This window comes from Opisthocomus hoazin, chromosome 7 (assembly GCF_030867145.1).
Source record: "Opisthocomus hoazin isolate bOpiHoa1 chromosome 7, bOpiHoa1.hap1, whole genome shotgun sequence".
Taxonomy (NCBI): domain Eukaryota; kingdom Metazoa; phylum Chordata; class Aves; order Opisthocomiformes; family Opisthocomidae; genus Opisthocomus; species Opisthocomus hoazin.
In genome coordinates, this window is record NC_134420.1 from 27,856,864 (window position 1) to 27,875,028 (window position 18,165).

General features: G+C 58.8%; 1 protein-coding gene across 1 annotated transcript in view; it reads right to left on the reverse strand.

Moving 5' to 3' along the window:
* Positions 1–3,682: 3,682 nt before the first annotated feature.
* Positions 3,683–18,165, reverse strand: part of ALX4 (ALX homeobox 4) — a 37,396-nt gene continuing 22,913 nt past the window's right edge. The window contains exons 2-4 of the mRNA XM_075426252.1: positions 13,182–13,492; positions 5,656–5,784; positions 3,683–4,006 (exon numbers count right to left, since the gene is read on the reverse strand). Coding sequence (XP_075282367.1) covers positions 3,683–4,006; positions 5,656–5,784; positions 13,182–13,492 — 764 coding nt within the window. The remainder of the gene's footprint in view (positions 4,007–5,655; positions 5,785–13,181; positions 13,493–18,165) is intronic.

The following is an 18,165-nucleotide window of genomic DNA, read 5'->3' on the forward strand; positions in this document are numbered from 1 at the left end:
CATGCTGCCGTGGGCTCCAGGCGAGAGGGAGCTGGTTCTCCTTCACCCTGCTGTCTTGGTCCTCTCTACTGGTGGTCTCTACCCAGGCAGGCGCCAGGACAGCGAGAGCTGAGCTGGGTCGGGTGTTCGAGAGGCGACAGCTGGAGCCCAGGCGGCAGTGCCGGCAGTGGGCGATGCGCCTGGGGGGGGGCTGGCCTGGCCCCCGTCTCGCTCCCCTCCTCGCCAGTTTGGTCAGGCACAGCAGCCCTCAGAGCCTGGACGCCGCAGGGCCCAGCGAACCCCGAGCCTGGTTCACCGCTGGTTCGCAGCTGCTGCCGAAGCACCGACTGCTGCCCGCAGGCAAGAAGAGCCCCCGAGCAGTCGGCAGCGAGGGGCACCAGGCCCCCCTGTGAGCCAGTGCCAGGAGCTTGTGCTGCTCTCACCGTCGCCTCCTCCTAGTCTCAAAGCTTGGGGACATCTCTCTGGTGTTTCTAACCACAGGCAACGCGAGGCAGCCCCTCGTAGGGTACCTGCCAGGTACCAGGTACCAGGTACCAGGGCCAGGACTGCTTGGGAGGAACATTCTCCTCCCCGGAGAGGGCAGCTGGGAGAGCCAGCACCCACAGAGGATGCCACCCCGGGCACAAGCGCGGTGGGTGTCAGGGCAGTCGGGGCTTGTGAGGCGTTTTGGCGGTGGCCGGGTATGAAGCTTGCAGCTTCAAAGGCAAGTCCAAGCCAGGGAATTGCAACTCAATGTATGGACAGGAGTAAAATACTAAATAAGAAATAAATAGAGAAGAAACTCATAAATAGAGCTGAAAGGTATTAAAATAATAATAATTAAAAAAGGCATCATCGTGGTAACTGGAGATTGCAAGAACAGCACTGACCCTGTGACCCTTAAGAAATGCAGTAGCCGCAGGTTGGCTAGATTAAGATACATATATATATATATATATATAAAAAAGTATATATATATTTATACAGTTTTTCTTGTTAATTTAACAGCTAGTTTAAAAAAACTTTTAAATTAATTTAAAAAGGTGTGTAAGTACAGATGCACCTAACTTAAAAACCGCCTGAATGGCTGCATTCAGAGGCTTCTGAGCGGTAGCGCCTGCCAGCGTGACCCAGAGTGGGCACGAGGGGCTGTGCGGGTGAGTGCCAGCCTGCTGCCAGGAGACTCCTCTCTCTCCAACAGCACATGGGATACAGCGCTTAATTCTCTGGGCTGTTAAACACCTCAGGTGAAATCCTGGCCCCAAGGAAGTCCATGAGGAAAAGCTACCCCATAACTTCAGTAGGGATGCAGCTGAGCTCTTGAGTGCCTATGGCCCTCCTGCCTTCGGTACCTGCAGGCCACACGGCCCCGTCTGTGTGTGCCCACCCCACCGCCCGCTCCTCAGCTCTGCCTGGTGCTGATCTGCCTTGTGGGAAACATCCCTGGGCTGCCGGGGCAGCGGCCATCACAGGGTTGCAGCCTGACCGCGGGAAGCATCGCGCTTCCCAGTGTACCTGGGAGAATGCTCTTGGCACCACGCCCAGCTGCCTGCACAACATCTGCTGGAGAAACCCCCTCCTGCCAGCGGTGCCCGGGTTGCCCGGGACCCTCCGTGGCTTCAGGGGTGCCCGGTGGGGGAGTGGCATACACCTCTGACTGGTCGGCATGATTCTGTCTGGTTCAGCAACCAGCATCGCTTTTAGCACCTAAGCTATCGTGCGTGATGGCTCAGCTGAATGTTTAGGCTGGGGCAGGGGTCTTGGCTGCTGGTGGTGGGAGAGGCCCTGGCCGTACGCGTGGTGTGGTTAGATGCGTGCCGGTTCCCTGTGAGTGCCAAGGAAGGCATCTCTTAGCATGTCTGAGGAGAGAAAAGAGACAGCGCACAGGTCTTTTCTTATTCCAATAAATATGTATTACATCTGATCTAGCAATGGTGTATCATTTACGTAGTGTAGGGCAGTCTAGGTACTACAGAGATACTTGGATGCCTTGTTAACCCGAAACCTGAAGTTTGGTTGTAGCTTATTTGGAGCCTTTTCTAAGACCACTAAATATTCCTGGACCTTGAACTACAAGATCCCTTAACACTGAGCAGGAGGAGAGAGGGCAGGGTGACACACAAATTTTTATGGGAGCAAAACCCTGTAGTTCCTTTGCGAATCTCAGAGACAGCTGCCCCAGCTGAAGCAGAGCCTGCATAGCCACGCTGTGTGGGTGACGGTGCTCAGCTGACCTTCAGCTTCTCCTTGGGGATAATTCAGGGGAGTAAAAGCATGTTCCAAAATTATTCATAGCACTACGAGGTCATTGAAAAGCTTGGAAAAGGTTTAGCCTTGCGAAGGAGATCGTACTTAACAGTGCTGTGCAGGGAAGAGCGCAGGGAGGGAAAACCGGAGGAGAAGTATTGGTTCAGACAGACCAGGCATGTTCTGGTGTCTCCTGCTTCCTCTGCAAGGTGCAGAGGAGCTGAGGTGGCTGGAGACGAGGCACCATCACCTCATCTAGTCGTGGGTCCCTTCCCAGGACTGTCTTCCTGGCAGAGGAGCCCGCAGCGGCTGTGTGCAGCGGGGCCCTGGGCAGGGGCTTCAGGGAGGGGCTGTCGCTGCACATATCTGACCCCAGGACAAGGTGTGTGAGGAATTCGGTGGCCTCACGCAACCATGGCCGTGTGCTAGCCCTTGAGCTGTTTCTCAGAGCAGTCTCTTTGGGGGCCTGTGGATTTACACAGCAACGGTACTGCCCTCCCATAGCTGCTGTCTCTAAATTGAGGACGGTAATTCCTGACCCAGTGAACGCCAGAGGAAACATTTTGCTGCCCCACCGTGCACATGAGCCTCAACATTGACCGCGGCAAAGCCAACCCCATGCGCTCCCCGGGGCAGCCAGCCGTGCTGGGAAGCTCCGTCTGCTGGGGTGCACCTCCCGCCGAGTGGCCAGAGAGCTGGCAGAGACACCCAGTGTGGTGGCACTGTGCCGTGTTGGGAAGAGGGGCATCCTCTTCACAGGCCTCTACGGCTCTGTGCTTCACCTCAGACTGAGAGGTGGAGGGCAAGCAGGGTAGAAGGAGACGGGATAACGTTGCCTTCTTTCTGTCCTAGGGTATCTTCTCAGCCCTGTTCCCCGTTTGGCTGTGGGAAGCTCTGACTCCTGCTAAGAGGACGGGAGCAGCCTGAGGGGTGTCTCTTTGCTGGTGCCAGAGTCCCCATCCAGTCCCCTACCCAGGGCAGAACAGATCTGAGCAACACTGTCGACAAATTAGGAGGGGAAGTTCTGGGTTTTTTTTTGTGTGTGTGTGTATGGGGGGGTGAGAAGATGGGGGGAGCTGCTGAAATGCCAGCGGGCTCTTGGCTCTTTGGAAAGGCAGATCTGGTGTCAGAAAAAGGAGCAGGGAGAAAAAATGCCCAGATTATTGGGGAGGTGGCGGTGAGAGGGGACGTATCCCAACCCAGATGTCACTGGAAGAGATGATGCTCCACAGCCTTCCCTCTCCCCGCCTGATCCCAGGAAGCCGGGAGCTGCCGCATTCATGCTGGAAACACTCCACTTACGTTAACATATGTACTTTATATACCTAGGGTGGCTAAAAGTGCTGCATTCACATCCCCGAGGAGGCAACTGCTGTCTGGAGTCCAAGCGGATGGATTTATTCGGCTGTCCCCGTGTGCACTCTCCGTGTCTCGCGGGCGCTGGGCTGCAGCCCTGTCATGTCGCCCAGGAGATCGCGGCGCTGTGCTCCTTTGCTTTCATCCTCAGGGCAGCGATGCTGGAGGTCTTGCGGTCCGGCTCGCTGTTCAGCTCGTAGCCGTTGAGGCCAGGGTTCATCCCGGCCGTGCCAAAGAGGCCACCCATGTGAGTCTGTCCCACGTGGCTGCCGGGGCCGGAGACGCCGAGGAACTCGGAGACGCCGCCGGCTGCGTGGGGGTGAGCATGGGGGGACATGCAGGAGGGCACTGTCTCGCAGGGGACGACGCAGGCAGGCACGGGGGACGCGGCGCCGTTGTTGCCGATCCAGGAAGGGTTCTGGATCTGGAGGTGGGAAAAGAAGCATCAGGACTGCCCTGTGAGGGACGTGACCACCAGCCCGCCCTCCTGCCCCAGCTCGGGGCGGCTTTGCCTCTTTGCACCGGACGGACGGACGTGCCTGTCGGCGCTGAGCTGCCCGCAGCCCCCAGCGCTGCTCTCGCTGCTCGTTGCCCGTCGAGGGAGCATTGCCTGCCCCGCCGTAGAGCAGAGCCCTGTGGGGCCGTGGCACGGCCGTCTGGGCTCCCACAGCGCCAACTCATTAAACGAAATTGCAGAGGCAGGGAGGGGGGCCCAGTTCGTGCCAGCGGGAGTAGGTGTGCTGCGGCGGCGGGGCCGGGCGAGCAGGATGAGCGCAGGGAGGAGGTGAGCAGCTGGCTGCAGCCAGAGAGCAAAGGGCCCTTCATCCCGCCGCCCTTGGGCCCTCTCTGATCTCTTACCTCCTGCAAACTGCTTTTCATTTTTTTTGATCTCCAGGGCTGGGAGAGGAGGGCAGTGTGGAGGGAGGGAGGAAGCAGTGCGAGTTACAAAGGCAAGCAAAGGGAGTGCTGAAAAGGCTGCTGAGAGTGTCCTCTGCTTGAAAAGCTGCTTTGGCATCTCTCAGCTGTTTCATAAGGGCTTCTTGTTCGGCTCGGGGGAGACGCCAAGCAGGAGAGAGGTCATACGCTCTGGGCTGGGCGGCGGGGGAGCTTTGGCTGGGGAGGCAGCAGGGGCATCGGGGGAGAGGACTCCCGGCAGATCTGCGAGGACAAGTCGGGTTCAGAGCATCACGCCTGCGAAACTGCACCCTCGGGCAAATCCTGGGTGGCGGGGAGTGGAGTCGGCAGGAGGGAGGGAGCGCTTTGCAGGGGCGCAGCCCAGCCCTCGAGCTAACGAACGCTAACGAAAGCCCGTCTGAAGGCAGCGTTGTGAAATGGAGACTGGCCCACTGCTTGAGGCTGCTGATGTGACAGGTTTCCCAGGATGGGAGGTTAAGAAAGGAGGGAGCTGTGTCACCTGCCTCCCGGGCCAGGGCAGGAATGTTCTCCACAGCCCCCAGGAGCAGCCCCAGATACCCCAGCAAGGCTGCTCCAACCCTTCCCTTGAAGCGCAAACCTGTGAGACCCCTGGGAAGCATTCCCAGACGTCACTGAGTGCGCAGTGGTACCGCAGCCCATCGCCGGTAGACGGCTGGGGGAATTTGCTGGGGGAGAAATGCTTTTGTCCAACCTCCTGAAGAAGGGGCATGGAAACCTAGGCACGGCAACACGAAGCCTTCCTGGGAACCACTGTTTTTCAAGCTTTCAGGACCTTTCCCAAATCGGTGGGAAGTTAGTGGGCAGCAGCACACGTGATGGGGGAAGGACAGTGCAGCAGCATGCGCTGAGCAGGGTGACCTGTGCCCAGGGCTGGGCTTGGTGCCTGCGTTAGAGATGGCTGCACCGGGCCAGGGTGTGAGGGAGCTGGGCAGGACACCCACCTAAATAATTTCTGGCCCTTCAGTGTTTGGTAACGTAACTGCAGCCCTGGTGCTCTTACAACCCTCCCTGAGGGCAGGCGGATGAAGAGGAGAAGCAAAGCGTCACTTGCCGGGCAGCGGGAGCAGAGGCGGTGTGTCCAGCAGGCATCAGGACAGACAGACTGGGGGGGGGGGGGGGGGGGGGGGGGGCGCTCACCTGGGCGTAGTTCTCAGCACGGGTGAGCAGGGGCAGCTCGTAGGCGGTGGAGAAGTGGGTCCGGACCTGCTGCATCTGGCCGAACCGCTCCCGCTTGCGCCATTTCGCTCGCCGGTTCTGAAACCAGACCTGGGGGAGAGGGGGACAGGGGGCTGTGAACCGCGGGGCCGGCGGTGGCTGGGGGCCCGGCAGCCAGTCTCAGATGAGGAGCACGAACACATCCCAGCACGCTGCTACTGGGCTGAAACCAGCAGCGCTGGGGCTTTCCCCAGGCCTAATCCTGGCTAGGATGGTGCCATCGGCTCAGAGCTTGCGTTTCTCACTGAATTCTCAGTCTTATTTGTCTTAACTATTAACAAAAATACAATGCATAATACCGCTTCCCTTATTAGCTGCAGGAAAGGACAAGTGCCCTCTACAGAGTTACGTGTCCTTTGCTTTACACCGCGTTTTCTTTGCAGGGTTTGCAGCTCTCCGCTTCACACTGCTGCTCAGATCCCTTCAAGGCAGAGGAAAGACCAAAACACGGTTTCTGCTCTTATTTTTACTGGCTTGACATCAGTGTGGATTATTGCACTGCTGTCAGCACCACTGCTCCTGATTTGCATCAGCATAAGAGAGATCAGAGCCTGGCCCAGTGTCTTCAAAGCCTCTTGAAGCTTGTGAGTCAGGGAAACACATCAATCAAGAGCCGCTTTGAAGGCACTGAGAGATGCAGGCGATCACCAGGGGCTGGGTTGCGCAGGTCACGCCAGTGCCTGAAAGGAGCAGTCTGAAAGCCACTCGGTTCTGCTTCAAGTTTTACACGGTGGCTCAGGGCAGGGCGGGGGGGGCACCGCTACCGAGCAGCTTGGGCCTGCCTGCCCCGGCCGCAGGGCAGCTCCGCTGCTTCGCAGGCAGCTGGGGAAACCAGGCGCTGGTTTTGGTTTCGCCAGCTCACGTCTTCGGAGCGGGAGAGCGGTGGCATTCGCAGCCTGCGTCAGCGCAGCTAGGAACTGCTACAGGGACAGCCAGGCACGAGGCTCTGTAGCTTTTGGTCTGAGCTGACCTTCTTACTTCTGCTGGAGAAGTCAATTCAGGCTCTCCTGCTCCGGCTTCCCCCTCCTCCTGCTCTCTCACAGCTCCCGGCCGCAGCCAGCCCCGTGGTACCAGCGGGCAGCTGAGGCTCTGGCCGTGCGCGGTGGTCTGCTTGGTGCTGGGAGCGGGTGGTGCAGCGCCCGGGCTTTTCCTCCTATGTGGCATGGTGCCGGATGCAGTACCCTGCACCGCTGTCGCGGCGGTGCCGCTGGCATGGGCTGTCCACGAGCCAGCCAGACTAACTGCACCCAAAGCAGCAACCTGATATCAACCCCCTACCCCCAGTCAAACGCCCTGCGAGGATTTTCAGCGGGTGCAAAAAGCACCAGCAGAAAGGTCTTAACGCTCTCCCAGCCAAGCACATGCTGCACATGAAGAGCGTCCTACTGGAGCAGGTTTGGTGCCTGAGGCGTCTGTCTGCTTTTCTTCTACCTCTTCTTGGCACGGCCGCTCCAGCCCAGCTGCAGGCCAGTCCCAGGGCTGGCCCAGATCATGCCGCTTTGATCTGCAGATTCAAAGTTAGCGGTGGTGACCCGGTTCCTCGGGCGGAGGAGGCCCTGCTGTGCACAGAGGGGTGGAGAGCAGGTAGGGAGCAGAGCTCTAGCTGTGCGCGAGGCCGGGGCGGACATATGCCAGGCATATGCGGCCGTTCCTCCGCCTGGCAAAGGCACCAGCTGGATGGCCCGGAGGCCTGGCCGCACACCTGCGCTGCTGTGCAGGGCAGCCCGCCTGGGCATCCCACCCTGGGAGCCCACCTGAGCATCCCACCCGAGGAGCCTACCTGAGCATCCCACCCAGGGCATCTGCCTGGGCATCACACCTGGGGACACCACCTGGGCATCCCACCAGGACACCCGCCTGAGGCTCCCATGGCAGTGCCCGGTTCTGCGGCGTGACCACCAAAGCTGTCAGCGCCGGGTTTGTGTGCTGAGCTTTCCCACGCCTGCCAAAGCCACGGGGAGATTTTCTGGGGCCAGCCGAGGCAGAGCAAGGTCTCCGGCACAGGCTTTTCCTCTGCTGCTCCTTATTTACACATTGAAGCAAACTGGTGCTGGCAGAGTGAAATGGTTTAAACTGGCAGTTCCCGAATTGCAGTCCCCGTGCAGCTGGTGGGCTGGGAAGCAGTGGCAAACCATCGCGTTAGACTCAAAGGCAGCGTCTTCAGTCCAAGCACTGGTGCCGGGAGCACTGGAGATGCTCCCAGGACTGGCAGTGAGCCACGGCTCCAAAATGCTTGCAACAAGGTTTGGACCACTTTTTAAGGTTCTCTTTTCTCCTCTGGTCCAAGTCCTTTTAGGCTGCTTGGTATCTTGCAGGCAGGATTCTCCAGGCCTCTGCAGTGCTCCAGGGAAAACAGGGCAGGCAGGGCGATGTATAATGCTAAGACATCAGCAAAAAAACAACTAATCCTACGTATTTCCTGGCTTCCTCAATCTTAGAAGTCACCTGCTTTTAAACAGAAAATCTAAATCCCAACAAAAGTCCATTTTTCTTTCAGTGCTTGTCACCTTTAGTCAAGAGAGGCTGCTATGGGACGGGCATGTGATAGCAGAGGTTGCAGCAGTCGGTGCAGCACATCCTCTGGGGTCAGGATGGGGCACTCTGTGCAGGGATAAGCAGTCATTGTGGGCTGCATCTCAGTGTTAGCAATTAGAGTGGGAGTGTAGGGTCATGTCGTGTATCTGACTCCTGCAGACAATGCTTTGATAAGCCCTGATGTACCAAATCAGTCCTATAAAAATCTACAGAACAGAAAATGTTTCATGTCTCCATAAACATTCAGCCATATGCTGGTACCTAAACCCATATGCACATGCAGCTGATGTGCTGCGGGGTGGGGGTGGAGAGGCCAGGAATGGCCTGAGACAAAGCAAGCAGGCGGCTGCCGCTGCCCTGGCACCCGGCCAGTGCTGCCGTCTGCCCCTGCCACCAACCCCCACTGCCCCCCACAGAGCAGACGGGCTCTGCTGGGACCTCACCCAGGTCCCTCTGGCCACAGCTGGGTGGCTGGGGACTGCATCGCTGTGTTCGTCCTTCCTCCTAGTTAAAGAAAAAGGTGGTTCCCCCTCTCTCCCACCCGCCCCAGCGCAGCGGTGGAGGGTGAGGCTGGCCCCTGTGCATGTGATGGCAGGCTGGTGGCAGCCATGGGGCCAGATGCAGCCCGGCACCCCACAGCCGGTGCTCGAGCCCCCCTCGCTGCATCGCTGCCCAGCAGCGGGCGAGAGCGGCCCGCCATGTTCCAGCCTCGCTGCTCCCACTCTCCGCTGCCAGCCTTGCAGCATCCGTTCTGCCCGTCCCCGTCCCCCGTCCCCGCTGCCCTCCTCCCTCTGCTCAGCCTCCGTCTGTGTGTCTGTGTGTCTCTCTCCAGGACCCCATCCCTCTGCTACAGGCCAGGCTGTCTCCCCTCTTCCCGGAGATGGCCACCAGCCCTTTGCTTTCCAGCCTGCAAGAACAGAGCCAGAATTCATCCTTGAGTGCTGAAACTGGACACCATTTTATCAGTGGCCTGGAATGGGAAATTGGAGCCTGGGATGAGAGAATTGAATAACTTGAGCTTGTTTTCATTTCATGTTTAATTTCCTGCAGGCTTAGCTCAGTCTTTCCGCTCCTTCCACCAGCCTCCCAGGGTTTTATGGGGGAAAAGGGATCAAGATATATTACTTCTTGCTTTGCTTTGCATTTTTTCTTTTCTTTTTTTCCAAGGCGGTGATTTTGCTAGAGCAGAGTTTGACATTTCCCTCTCACTTTCATGCCCCCGCTGCATCACAAGGTCACCGCCAAAAACATTTCATTAACGCTCCCAGCAATCATAAGGCTGGCTCTGAGGGGGGCTGGCTGATGGGTTATATTCCCTGGCCGTGAAGCCTTCTTCCAGCCCCATCTCCTTCTCCTCTGCCACAGGGCAGGCCAGGAGGCAGAGATACTCACAGCCCAAGGGAGATCAGCCACCGGGACGGGGCTGGCATGGGCTCGGGGAATGTGTGTGTGTGTGTGTCTGCATGCCAGGGGAAGGAGCCTTGTGTGAACACACACGTGTGTCTACCATGTTTCTCTAGTGCCACCGCCTCAGACATCTGCTGCAGCCCTGGATGGGCTGGAAGCAGCTCAGGCGGTTGCTGGTACTGAGCAGGAGCTCTTTTTGGGGCTCTGCAGCCCCATACGGGGAAGAGGAGGAGAAAGGAATGGGATATGCACGCTGTGTAGGACCTACATGAAAACAGTGCCCACTGCACACCCTTGCAGGTTTGTTTCTGCGCCCGAGCAGCCTCTTCCCGGCCGGGTGGCTGCAGCTCTGCCTCTGCGCAGGGCTTACGCACGGCTCCCACTCTGGAAAACAGGGACGTGCACTAGCTTAATAGTACTTACAACAAGGGGCCAGATCACGGGGGGCGAGCAGGGAAAACATCGCATCACAGGGGGAATTAGCTTTGACGTTGTCGGACACCAGCACTGACGTCTGGAAACCAAGGCATGCAGAGACAGGGAGCGGGAGAGGGGCCAGGCTGCGGGATGCCACCGCTCCGCAGACAGCGCGGCCCTCCCCATGCCCGCCGCTGGCCGGAGTTCTTCTCCAGGCACTGAGATCTCTGGCAACTATTTCACTAATGAAGCGTGAGCTTGGGAAAGCGATGGAAAAAAACCAGAGCTGCTGCTTGCCTGTCCGGGCTCCACATCTGCTCCTGCCTGCGGCGCGGCGGCTGGTGGTGCTCCCCAAGGAGCCGAGCCTGGCCGAGGGGACGACCTCCAGCCGAAAGCTGGCTCAGCCATGGGAGGGAGCATCGCCCCTCAAACAGGCTGGGCACCTCGCCTCGCTGCCTCCGTGCTTTGCTTAGTTCAGCCTTGCAGGCAGTTGAAGCTGGCCTCCATGAAATGCTCCCAGGACGCTCCCCATCCCTTAGAGGACTGAACCTTCCTTGGCAGAAGGACTGTTGAGCTGCTCACAAAGCCCATGGGGCTGCAGTGGGGTGTGCCCAGACACCCCGCAGCAGCCAGAGCCCCTGCCAGCTCGGCGGAGGGTGTCTGAGTGCATAGCGGCTATTTGGCTTGCAGGAGGAAAGCAGTAAGGGGCTCATGGCTTATTTGTGGTTTCCACCCTCTGCCTTGGCCCTGGTTGGGCCCTCGGCCCTTGCAGTAGGCGTTTGCTCCTCCATCAGTCTCCTGGGCTGCTGTCCCATGCCTGTGCCCACTCCTGGGCTGTGAGCTGGTGGCCCTCGTGCTGCAGTGCTGGCGTGGGGAGGCCCCCGCAGAGCAGAGCTGCCCGGAGGAGCGGGAGCCCAAAGCCAAGTCTAAACAAGCTACAATGCAACCCAGAGCTGGAGACAGCTGCTACGATGGCCCTGGCTCTGAAGGGAAGCACAGCCCTGTGCCACCCCAGGCTACGTCCCCATGCCTCCTGGGGGCTGCCACTGCCGTGCCAATGCTGAGCAGCTCGCTAGCCAGCAGCCCCAGCCCCCCAGGAACCCACGTGAGACAGCCGGCACCTGGGGTGCTCAGCCCAGCCGGCACCCACCGCGCTCGACACGAGCCTGCTGCTTCCCACTCTCCAGTGGTGGGAGTCTGCATTTCTGCTGACGGCACGGCAGCCCTTCGTCACGAGGCAGCGGCTGGGTGCCAGCCCGCAGCCCGAGGGACAGGGTCCTTCCCAGCGGGGCTGGGGGAGTGACTGAAATTCAACTGCATTTTCACCCCAGCGTATGGGCTCGAGCGGCCAGGCTGTTTGGGCAAGTCCTGCAGCCGCTCCCTTACACGAGCCCTGTCATCACCGGCCCCAGCGAGAGGTGTGAGAGGAGGCAGCCTGTCCTCTGCTGCCCGTGGCGGCGAGCTGCTGGGGGCCATCTTAGGGCAGGGACAAACACCCAGGCTGGGACCTCGCCACCCTCCAACACCTCCCTCTCCTTCCTGAGCGCAAGGAACTCGGTGCGCTGTGCGGCCGGTAGCCTGGTGCTGCGCCCGGCCGCCCAGGAGACCCCGTCAACGCCTGCGATGCGTCCCTGGGAAACCGAGGGCTGCGTGCAGCAGCAGGAGCAAAAAGAGTTGATGTTTGCAGCGCTGCGTTCCTCTGCCCATCCTGCCGTGCTCAGCACACTACGCGTGGGACTAAATAGGAATCGCGCTGCTCTCTACTGAAATGCAGCCGTGTCCGGCCTGAAGAGAAGCAGCTGCGGGGAGGAAGAGCACACCAGCCCCGCAAAGCAAGTCGGGCAAGCAGACGAGATAAATCCTGCAGCTAGTCGAAACTGGCAGCAAATGTACAGAGACAAATGGGCTTCTGCAGGGGTGCTGGCCTGACCGCTTCGACTGTTTGCAACAACTGCTGGTAAAGGTTAGAGCAGAGGGCAAGGTGGGCTGCCTGGGACCCGGGAGTCTTCCTGGTACGAGAGGAAAATCAGATGCCTCCTCAAGCCAGCTATTCTCGAAGCTAATGCAGGTCCTGGGGCTGGTGAGCTGATAAATGCCTGCAGACAGAAGTCACAGGATTAGCCAGGCTGGAGAATGAGAGCCTAAGCTTCAGTGGGACCTTTGACGGCCACCAAGGCGTGAGCTGCAGATGTCCGCTCCAAGTGATGGTGCTCCTTTCGGCAAATGCTTCTGAGCTCTGCCAGGCCTTCGGTTTAACCTCGACTCAGAGGAAAGAGCAGCATTCGCTCCTTCGCTGTGGAGTTTGGCTCTGCTGGACCCCCAGGCTGGTTCAGGGGAGCTAGTTCATGGGAGCTGGCACCTGTGTGGGTGGAGGCAGTGAGACTGCAGCACAGCTGTTCAGCTCTCCTGCTCCTCTCCAGATTATGGGAGCGCCTTCTTGCTCCGGATCACCAGGCTTCATGCAGTCCCAGTGCCCACTTTGCCAAGCAGGCAGCAAGAGCAGGAGACCCTGCTTCGGCAGGGGGGTTGGACTAGATGACCCACAGAGGTCCCTTCCAGCCCTGATCATTCTGTGATTCTGTGTTTCTGTGAAGAGCTGCCTCTCCTGTATCACGTCACGCTCTCCAGTACCGAACGTTCTGGTCACTTCTGCATCCTCACCTTGCCTGAAAAAGCCCATCCTGTGGGAAAGCTTGCTCCCACTCAAAGGAACCTGTGTCCCCTGCCTGAAGAAAGCAGTTTTTGGAACATCTTTGTTTAGGGTGATGGTGAGGCTTACCCGCCTGCTGCCCCACTAGCTCAAGGACAAGCGGCCTCCCCATGAGCGCTGCAGCTCGAGACACCAGCCCAAATAAAGGAGCTGACGCTAGTGCCAGAGACGGGCGTACCTCCCCGCCCTGCCCCTGTGCCTCAGCACGCTGCAGAGGTGTGCCAGCCGGCGGCACGGGCTCTGGGTAGGGCTCGGCTGCCTGCAGGCTGCGCTGGGGCTGCAGGTGACCTCAGGGACAGCAAACTCGCAGGGGTCACATTTTCATTCCCCAGGGAGCAGCTCCCCACCCCCCGCCCAGAGCCGGGGCGACCCCCGTTACCTGTACACGAGCCTCCGTCAGGTCTGTCCTCATGGCTAGCTGCTCCCTGGCGTAGACGTCTGGGTAGTGGGTCTTCTGGAAGACCTTCTCCAGCTCCTCCAGCTGGTAGCTAGTGAAGGTGGTGCGGTTCCTCCGCTTTTTGCCCTTGTTGCTCTCCGAGTCGGTCTTGTCCATGGGGCTGGGGAGGTCCGTGCTGGCCCTGTCCTGGGGCACCTTGACCCCCGGCTCCTTCACACTGAGGTAGCTGCTGTCCATTCCCGAGGGGTCGGAGCTCGGCTGCAGCTCGGCCTCTCCCAAACTACTCTCCTTACCTGTTTGGATGGGAGGGCAGGGAGGGGAGAGGCCAGCAGGTTTGAGCAGGGTGGGGAGGGGAGAGAAAGAGAGAGGGAGAAAACAGATGTAAATCTTTCGCCCAACTAATTGGTTCAACTGATTAAAGCTCGCCAGGCAGAGAGGCTGGCACCACCCTGGGCAGGGGCAGGGTTGGGGGACTGCCCTGGGTGGGCACAGCAAAGCTGCCGACCTCAGCCTCAGAGGGTTCTGGAGTGAGCTCGGTGGGGCACGGGCGCCTGGCCGGGCTGTGTTCAAAGGACAAGGTGGCTGCTGCACCAGGGGGGCTGACTACAGCCCACAGATCCAGCACAGCCGGGGAAGGGGAGGTTGGGGCGAGCTCTGCCAGCTCCTCCCAGTCCCCTTCCACGAGCCCGGCACACTCTCGTGCAGCACCCCAGCGAGACCCTCCTTCACCCTCCCACCATGGGGCTGAACCCCGCAGAGCGCTGCATTTCTTGGTCCTGGCCACAGGAGCAGTCTCTGAGGACAGAAGGACCCAAACCCAGGCCTCGGAGGGTGGTCCCCAGCCACCAGCCCACCCGTGCTCCCCTATCAAGTAACGCACAGCACAAAACCCAGGGCACACAGCAGCCACACGCGGGGCTCAGTGGGGTCTGTCTGCTGCTCGTGCATCCCCAGGCAGTGCCGGCGTGTCAGCAGAGGCGCTCCGGACTGGCACCCCAGGGTAACCCCACTTGCACTGCTTTCGGTGAAGAGGCTACGAACGGTGCTTTGTGCCGCAGGAAGGGCCGGTGTGGGACCCCCGCGGAAATGCCCCAGCCCACATGCAGGGCAGAGAGAAACGAGGAGTCTGACAGCAGCCAGGGGGGCTGTTCCTGCCTGACTGCCCTGAGCAATTAGTAATCAACGGGTCATGATGTACAAGAGCAGTATGGCAAAGCAGGAGGTGGACGCTTCAGCCGCTGTGGTGAGCTGATTCCTCTGTAAGGCTCAGCAGCTACGAGTGAAACCAGGTGTACGCATCAGGTACTCGGGCACAGGCAAAGGGTGCTGCGATGGGGTGTCCCCTCCTGCCCACCCCGGACTCCAGCGGCAGTGGTGGTGTCCCCTTCACTAGCAAGACCACTGCCACGCCAGCAGGATGCTGGTGGGGACCCGGTGGCACACAGTGCTTCTGATGACACGTAGCCACAGCTCTCCCTCGCCTGCTGCCGCTGCTCTGTGCAGCGGACTGCCCCCAGACCAGAAAAAGAGGGATCTGTGTGAGCGGCTGGCCCACCCGGCACGTGCTGCGCAGCCCAGTGTCACCCCTGCCCACATTTCTGGCTGGGACCTTTGGTAGCCCTACTGTAGGGCTTAACCTTGAGCCGCTACCCTCAGCTCCTCAAGGTCCAGGAAGGAAAGGATGTGGCGGTGCTTCCTATCCCTGCTCTCCTTAGCAAGCCAAGATCACGCCAACTGGCTAATCTTTCTCAAAATTTTCACATTAGCCTATTTTTAAATGTTCTCAGTCCTGGATCAGTCTTTCTGGGAAACAGCTCCACCATCTAGTGACGGCCCCACCGGGAGATTTCCCTCAGCAGTGTCATAACCAGGGTCATTGATGCCATCTCGGCCATCTTAGCCCATGTCTTTGGAAATCCCCACTTTTTTTCCAGCATTCATCCCTCATTACAACATGCTACCACCTAATTCACTATATATTTACAGGGTAGCCCTTCTGCGAGCAGCTCTGTCACGGTTTCACAGCCAAAAGCCCGCGAGCAGGCTTGTGAGAAAGTGTGCGTATCCTCGCCCCTCCCTCACTCTGACAGCTGAAAGACTGCGTCGAGGTGACAGGGATGAGAACAGGAGGATGAAATGTAGCTGTCACCCCTGGGCACAAGGGCAAGCAAGGCCCAGGTTTCAGCTTGGGAGGATGAGCTATGAAAGGGATCTGAGGAAAAAAATTGCCCAGTTAGTTATTACAGAGGAGTTGAGGGGAGGACTGGGATGAAGGCACCGGAGACGCAGGAACTATCTGCCACTTCCACCCTACTGTGTTTTCAGATTTATCGCTTTCTCCAGTACTGTCCCCTCAGGTTTTTTGAGGAGCCCCACGTAAAGCTCAGCAAAGCCTAATGTCATCGATCTCAGCTCTCTTTGCTTTGCTCCTTAGGAGCATTTTGTCAAGATTCACGCTCCCCGGGTGCTGGGGCCAGTGTCCTGGACAGGGACTGCTGCCCTGCCTCCCCTTCGCAGCTGCACCCTCCGACGGGCCGGGCTGCTTGGGGACGCGGGGGGACAGGCCCGTCCAAAGCGCGCTTGGGCAGTGACCTGCCCCACAGCCTCCGTGAATCGTGCGCGACGGCTGCGGTATTTATGACTTTCAAACCTAACGACAATGAAACAGTCACAGAAAGTCTGCAGCAACTGACTACCACCTACCAGAGTCAACAGAGGTGGAGTAATAAATAAACAGAAGTATTCCAGGAGATTTTTCCTCCTTTCTTTCTTTTTTTATTACTTGTGACGTCAGGAAGCTCGGTATGTCTTCCCTCTCGCCGCCGTGCTGGCTGCCTCCCTAACTCCCAGGTCCCCTGCGGCTGCAGCAGCACCAAACGCAAGACCTGAGCTCCTTCCTTGGGATCACCTCCGCCGTTTCTTCCCTGCCCGAGCGGCTCTGCTAGCTGGGGAAGGGTCTGCACACACACACACGCACGCGCACGCGCACGCACACGCACACGCACACACACACACACAGAGGAAAGCTCTGCCTCTGAGATGTAATTTTGTGGACTGTGTAGCCCAAACTGCAGCCGGGACCTGGGCCCAGGGCTTCCAGCAGCTTCGTTATCTCCTCTGCCAGCCATCGTCCCCAAGGTGCAAGCGGCCGTCCCCGCCGCGCACGCAGAGGGTGTCCCCACGCCGGCCTGCTGCCAGCCCAGAGCCCTCCCTGCTGGATCGGCCACGCTGCTCCCATGCTCCCGCACCGCAGCAGACGTGTGCTCCTCTGCCTCCAGCCCTGCAGGCACTGTCAGGGATGAGCTGTCTCCATGACGGGCAGCGAGAGTGGGATGGGGGGCAGGAGGCAGGGAGCACGGACATCGGGAGGGGATGGCGTGCATCCACCCTCGGCTGAGCATCCAGGGGAGTAACGCTCATTCCCCAGGAACAGGCTCCCTGACCTCAAACCAGTCACGCTAACTGCTGGAGTGAAACAAATTGCCTACATCTGCATATGGATATGCCCAGACTTCCTGTAACTGGAGATGGCCTCAAAGTTTCAGTGCAAAGTTTGGGGTGTCTGTTTCTAATCAAACCTAGAGAGACCTGGAATTACATGTTGTGAAGATCTCCATGACAAGGAGGTAATGTGAGTATCACTGCACCCCTACAAGCCCGACAGGACTGCTTGGTGTCTTCTTCACTGCTCATGACTCTGTCCTTGCCCTCACAGCAGTAGAAGGAGGTTATTTTCTGGCTTCCCATGCTGATACCCTGCTCTCCCAGTGCCTTGGCTGCCTGCTAGACCATCAGCACTTCTGAGACCTTCCCTGGGTCACCCTGTACCAGTTGCCAGTGGGCAGGGACAGCCCAGGACAGCTGGGCACACAGACCTCCATCATCACGCTGCTCCTCTTTGGGCAGGAGAGTTGCCTGCATCCCTAGTTGGCCTGGAGGGAAAATGTCTTTCCGATCTCACCGCACCTGTCCTGGGAGCCCCGTGAAGGAGGAATGGGGTGCAGGAAACACAGACCACGCTGCACACGTGGCCATGCGGTGAGTCCCTGAGACGTCCAGGCAGCACGCCGCTCTGCCCACACCCTTGGTAGAGGGAACAGGCACCTTAAACATGCCGTCACAATATTTGGATTCACAGCTCGTATCCTTTTTTTTCGTGACATGCTATACTGGGAGGGTGATGAAGTAAAATCTTCTCTATGCACAGCCTTAGCCATGAAATTTAATTGAGTGCAATGTCAGCTTGGTGCATCCACATGGCAAGGGAGAGTGGGATGTTTCAAATACACAACTTTGGGCTCAGCTTGAAATGATAGGTCTCCTTTGCAGTGCACAAACAAGACAAGTAGCGACTCCTTTGTGATAGAATCCTGTGCTTGCAGCTCCACAGCCCAAGAGGTTGCAGGCAGCTACACAGCCAGCAAAATCCAGGGTCTCCGGCAGCACGGGGCTGTTTCTCCCAGGCTCCGGGCAATGAAGCCTGCAGGGTCTTGGCATTGCCAATGCGCTGCTCTGGCAGTATCTCGCCCAAGCCATTACGGTCTCAGTGAGGAGCCCCACACCATCGCAGCCCCAGGGGGTCTGAGAGGACCGCAGGACACCCGGACACCTGCGAGCGCCCAGCAGCTCACAGTGGCTGCCCACCGGCGGCCAACCCACACCCAAACCGCGTAGCACAGGCAACGTGTGGCTGCACCGGGTGGCCTCTCTGCCCCTACACCAAGAGGCGTAGGGACCTTCTGCCTTCCCACCCAGGTGCGGGCATAGGGGTTTTGTCCCCTGCCCATCCCCAGATCCCTGTGGCCTGCTACGCTGGCCATTTCACAGTGCCTCTCCCTGTCTGTATAGCTGTGGTCTGACTGCTGCTTTTCATTGCAATGATACTTTTTTTGAAAAAAAAAAAAAAAAATAAAAACCTCTAGTGCAGATGTTCAAGAAGGCTTTTTAAATCCAGTTCTGGCTCTTA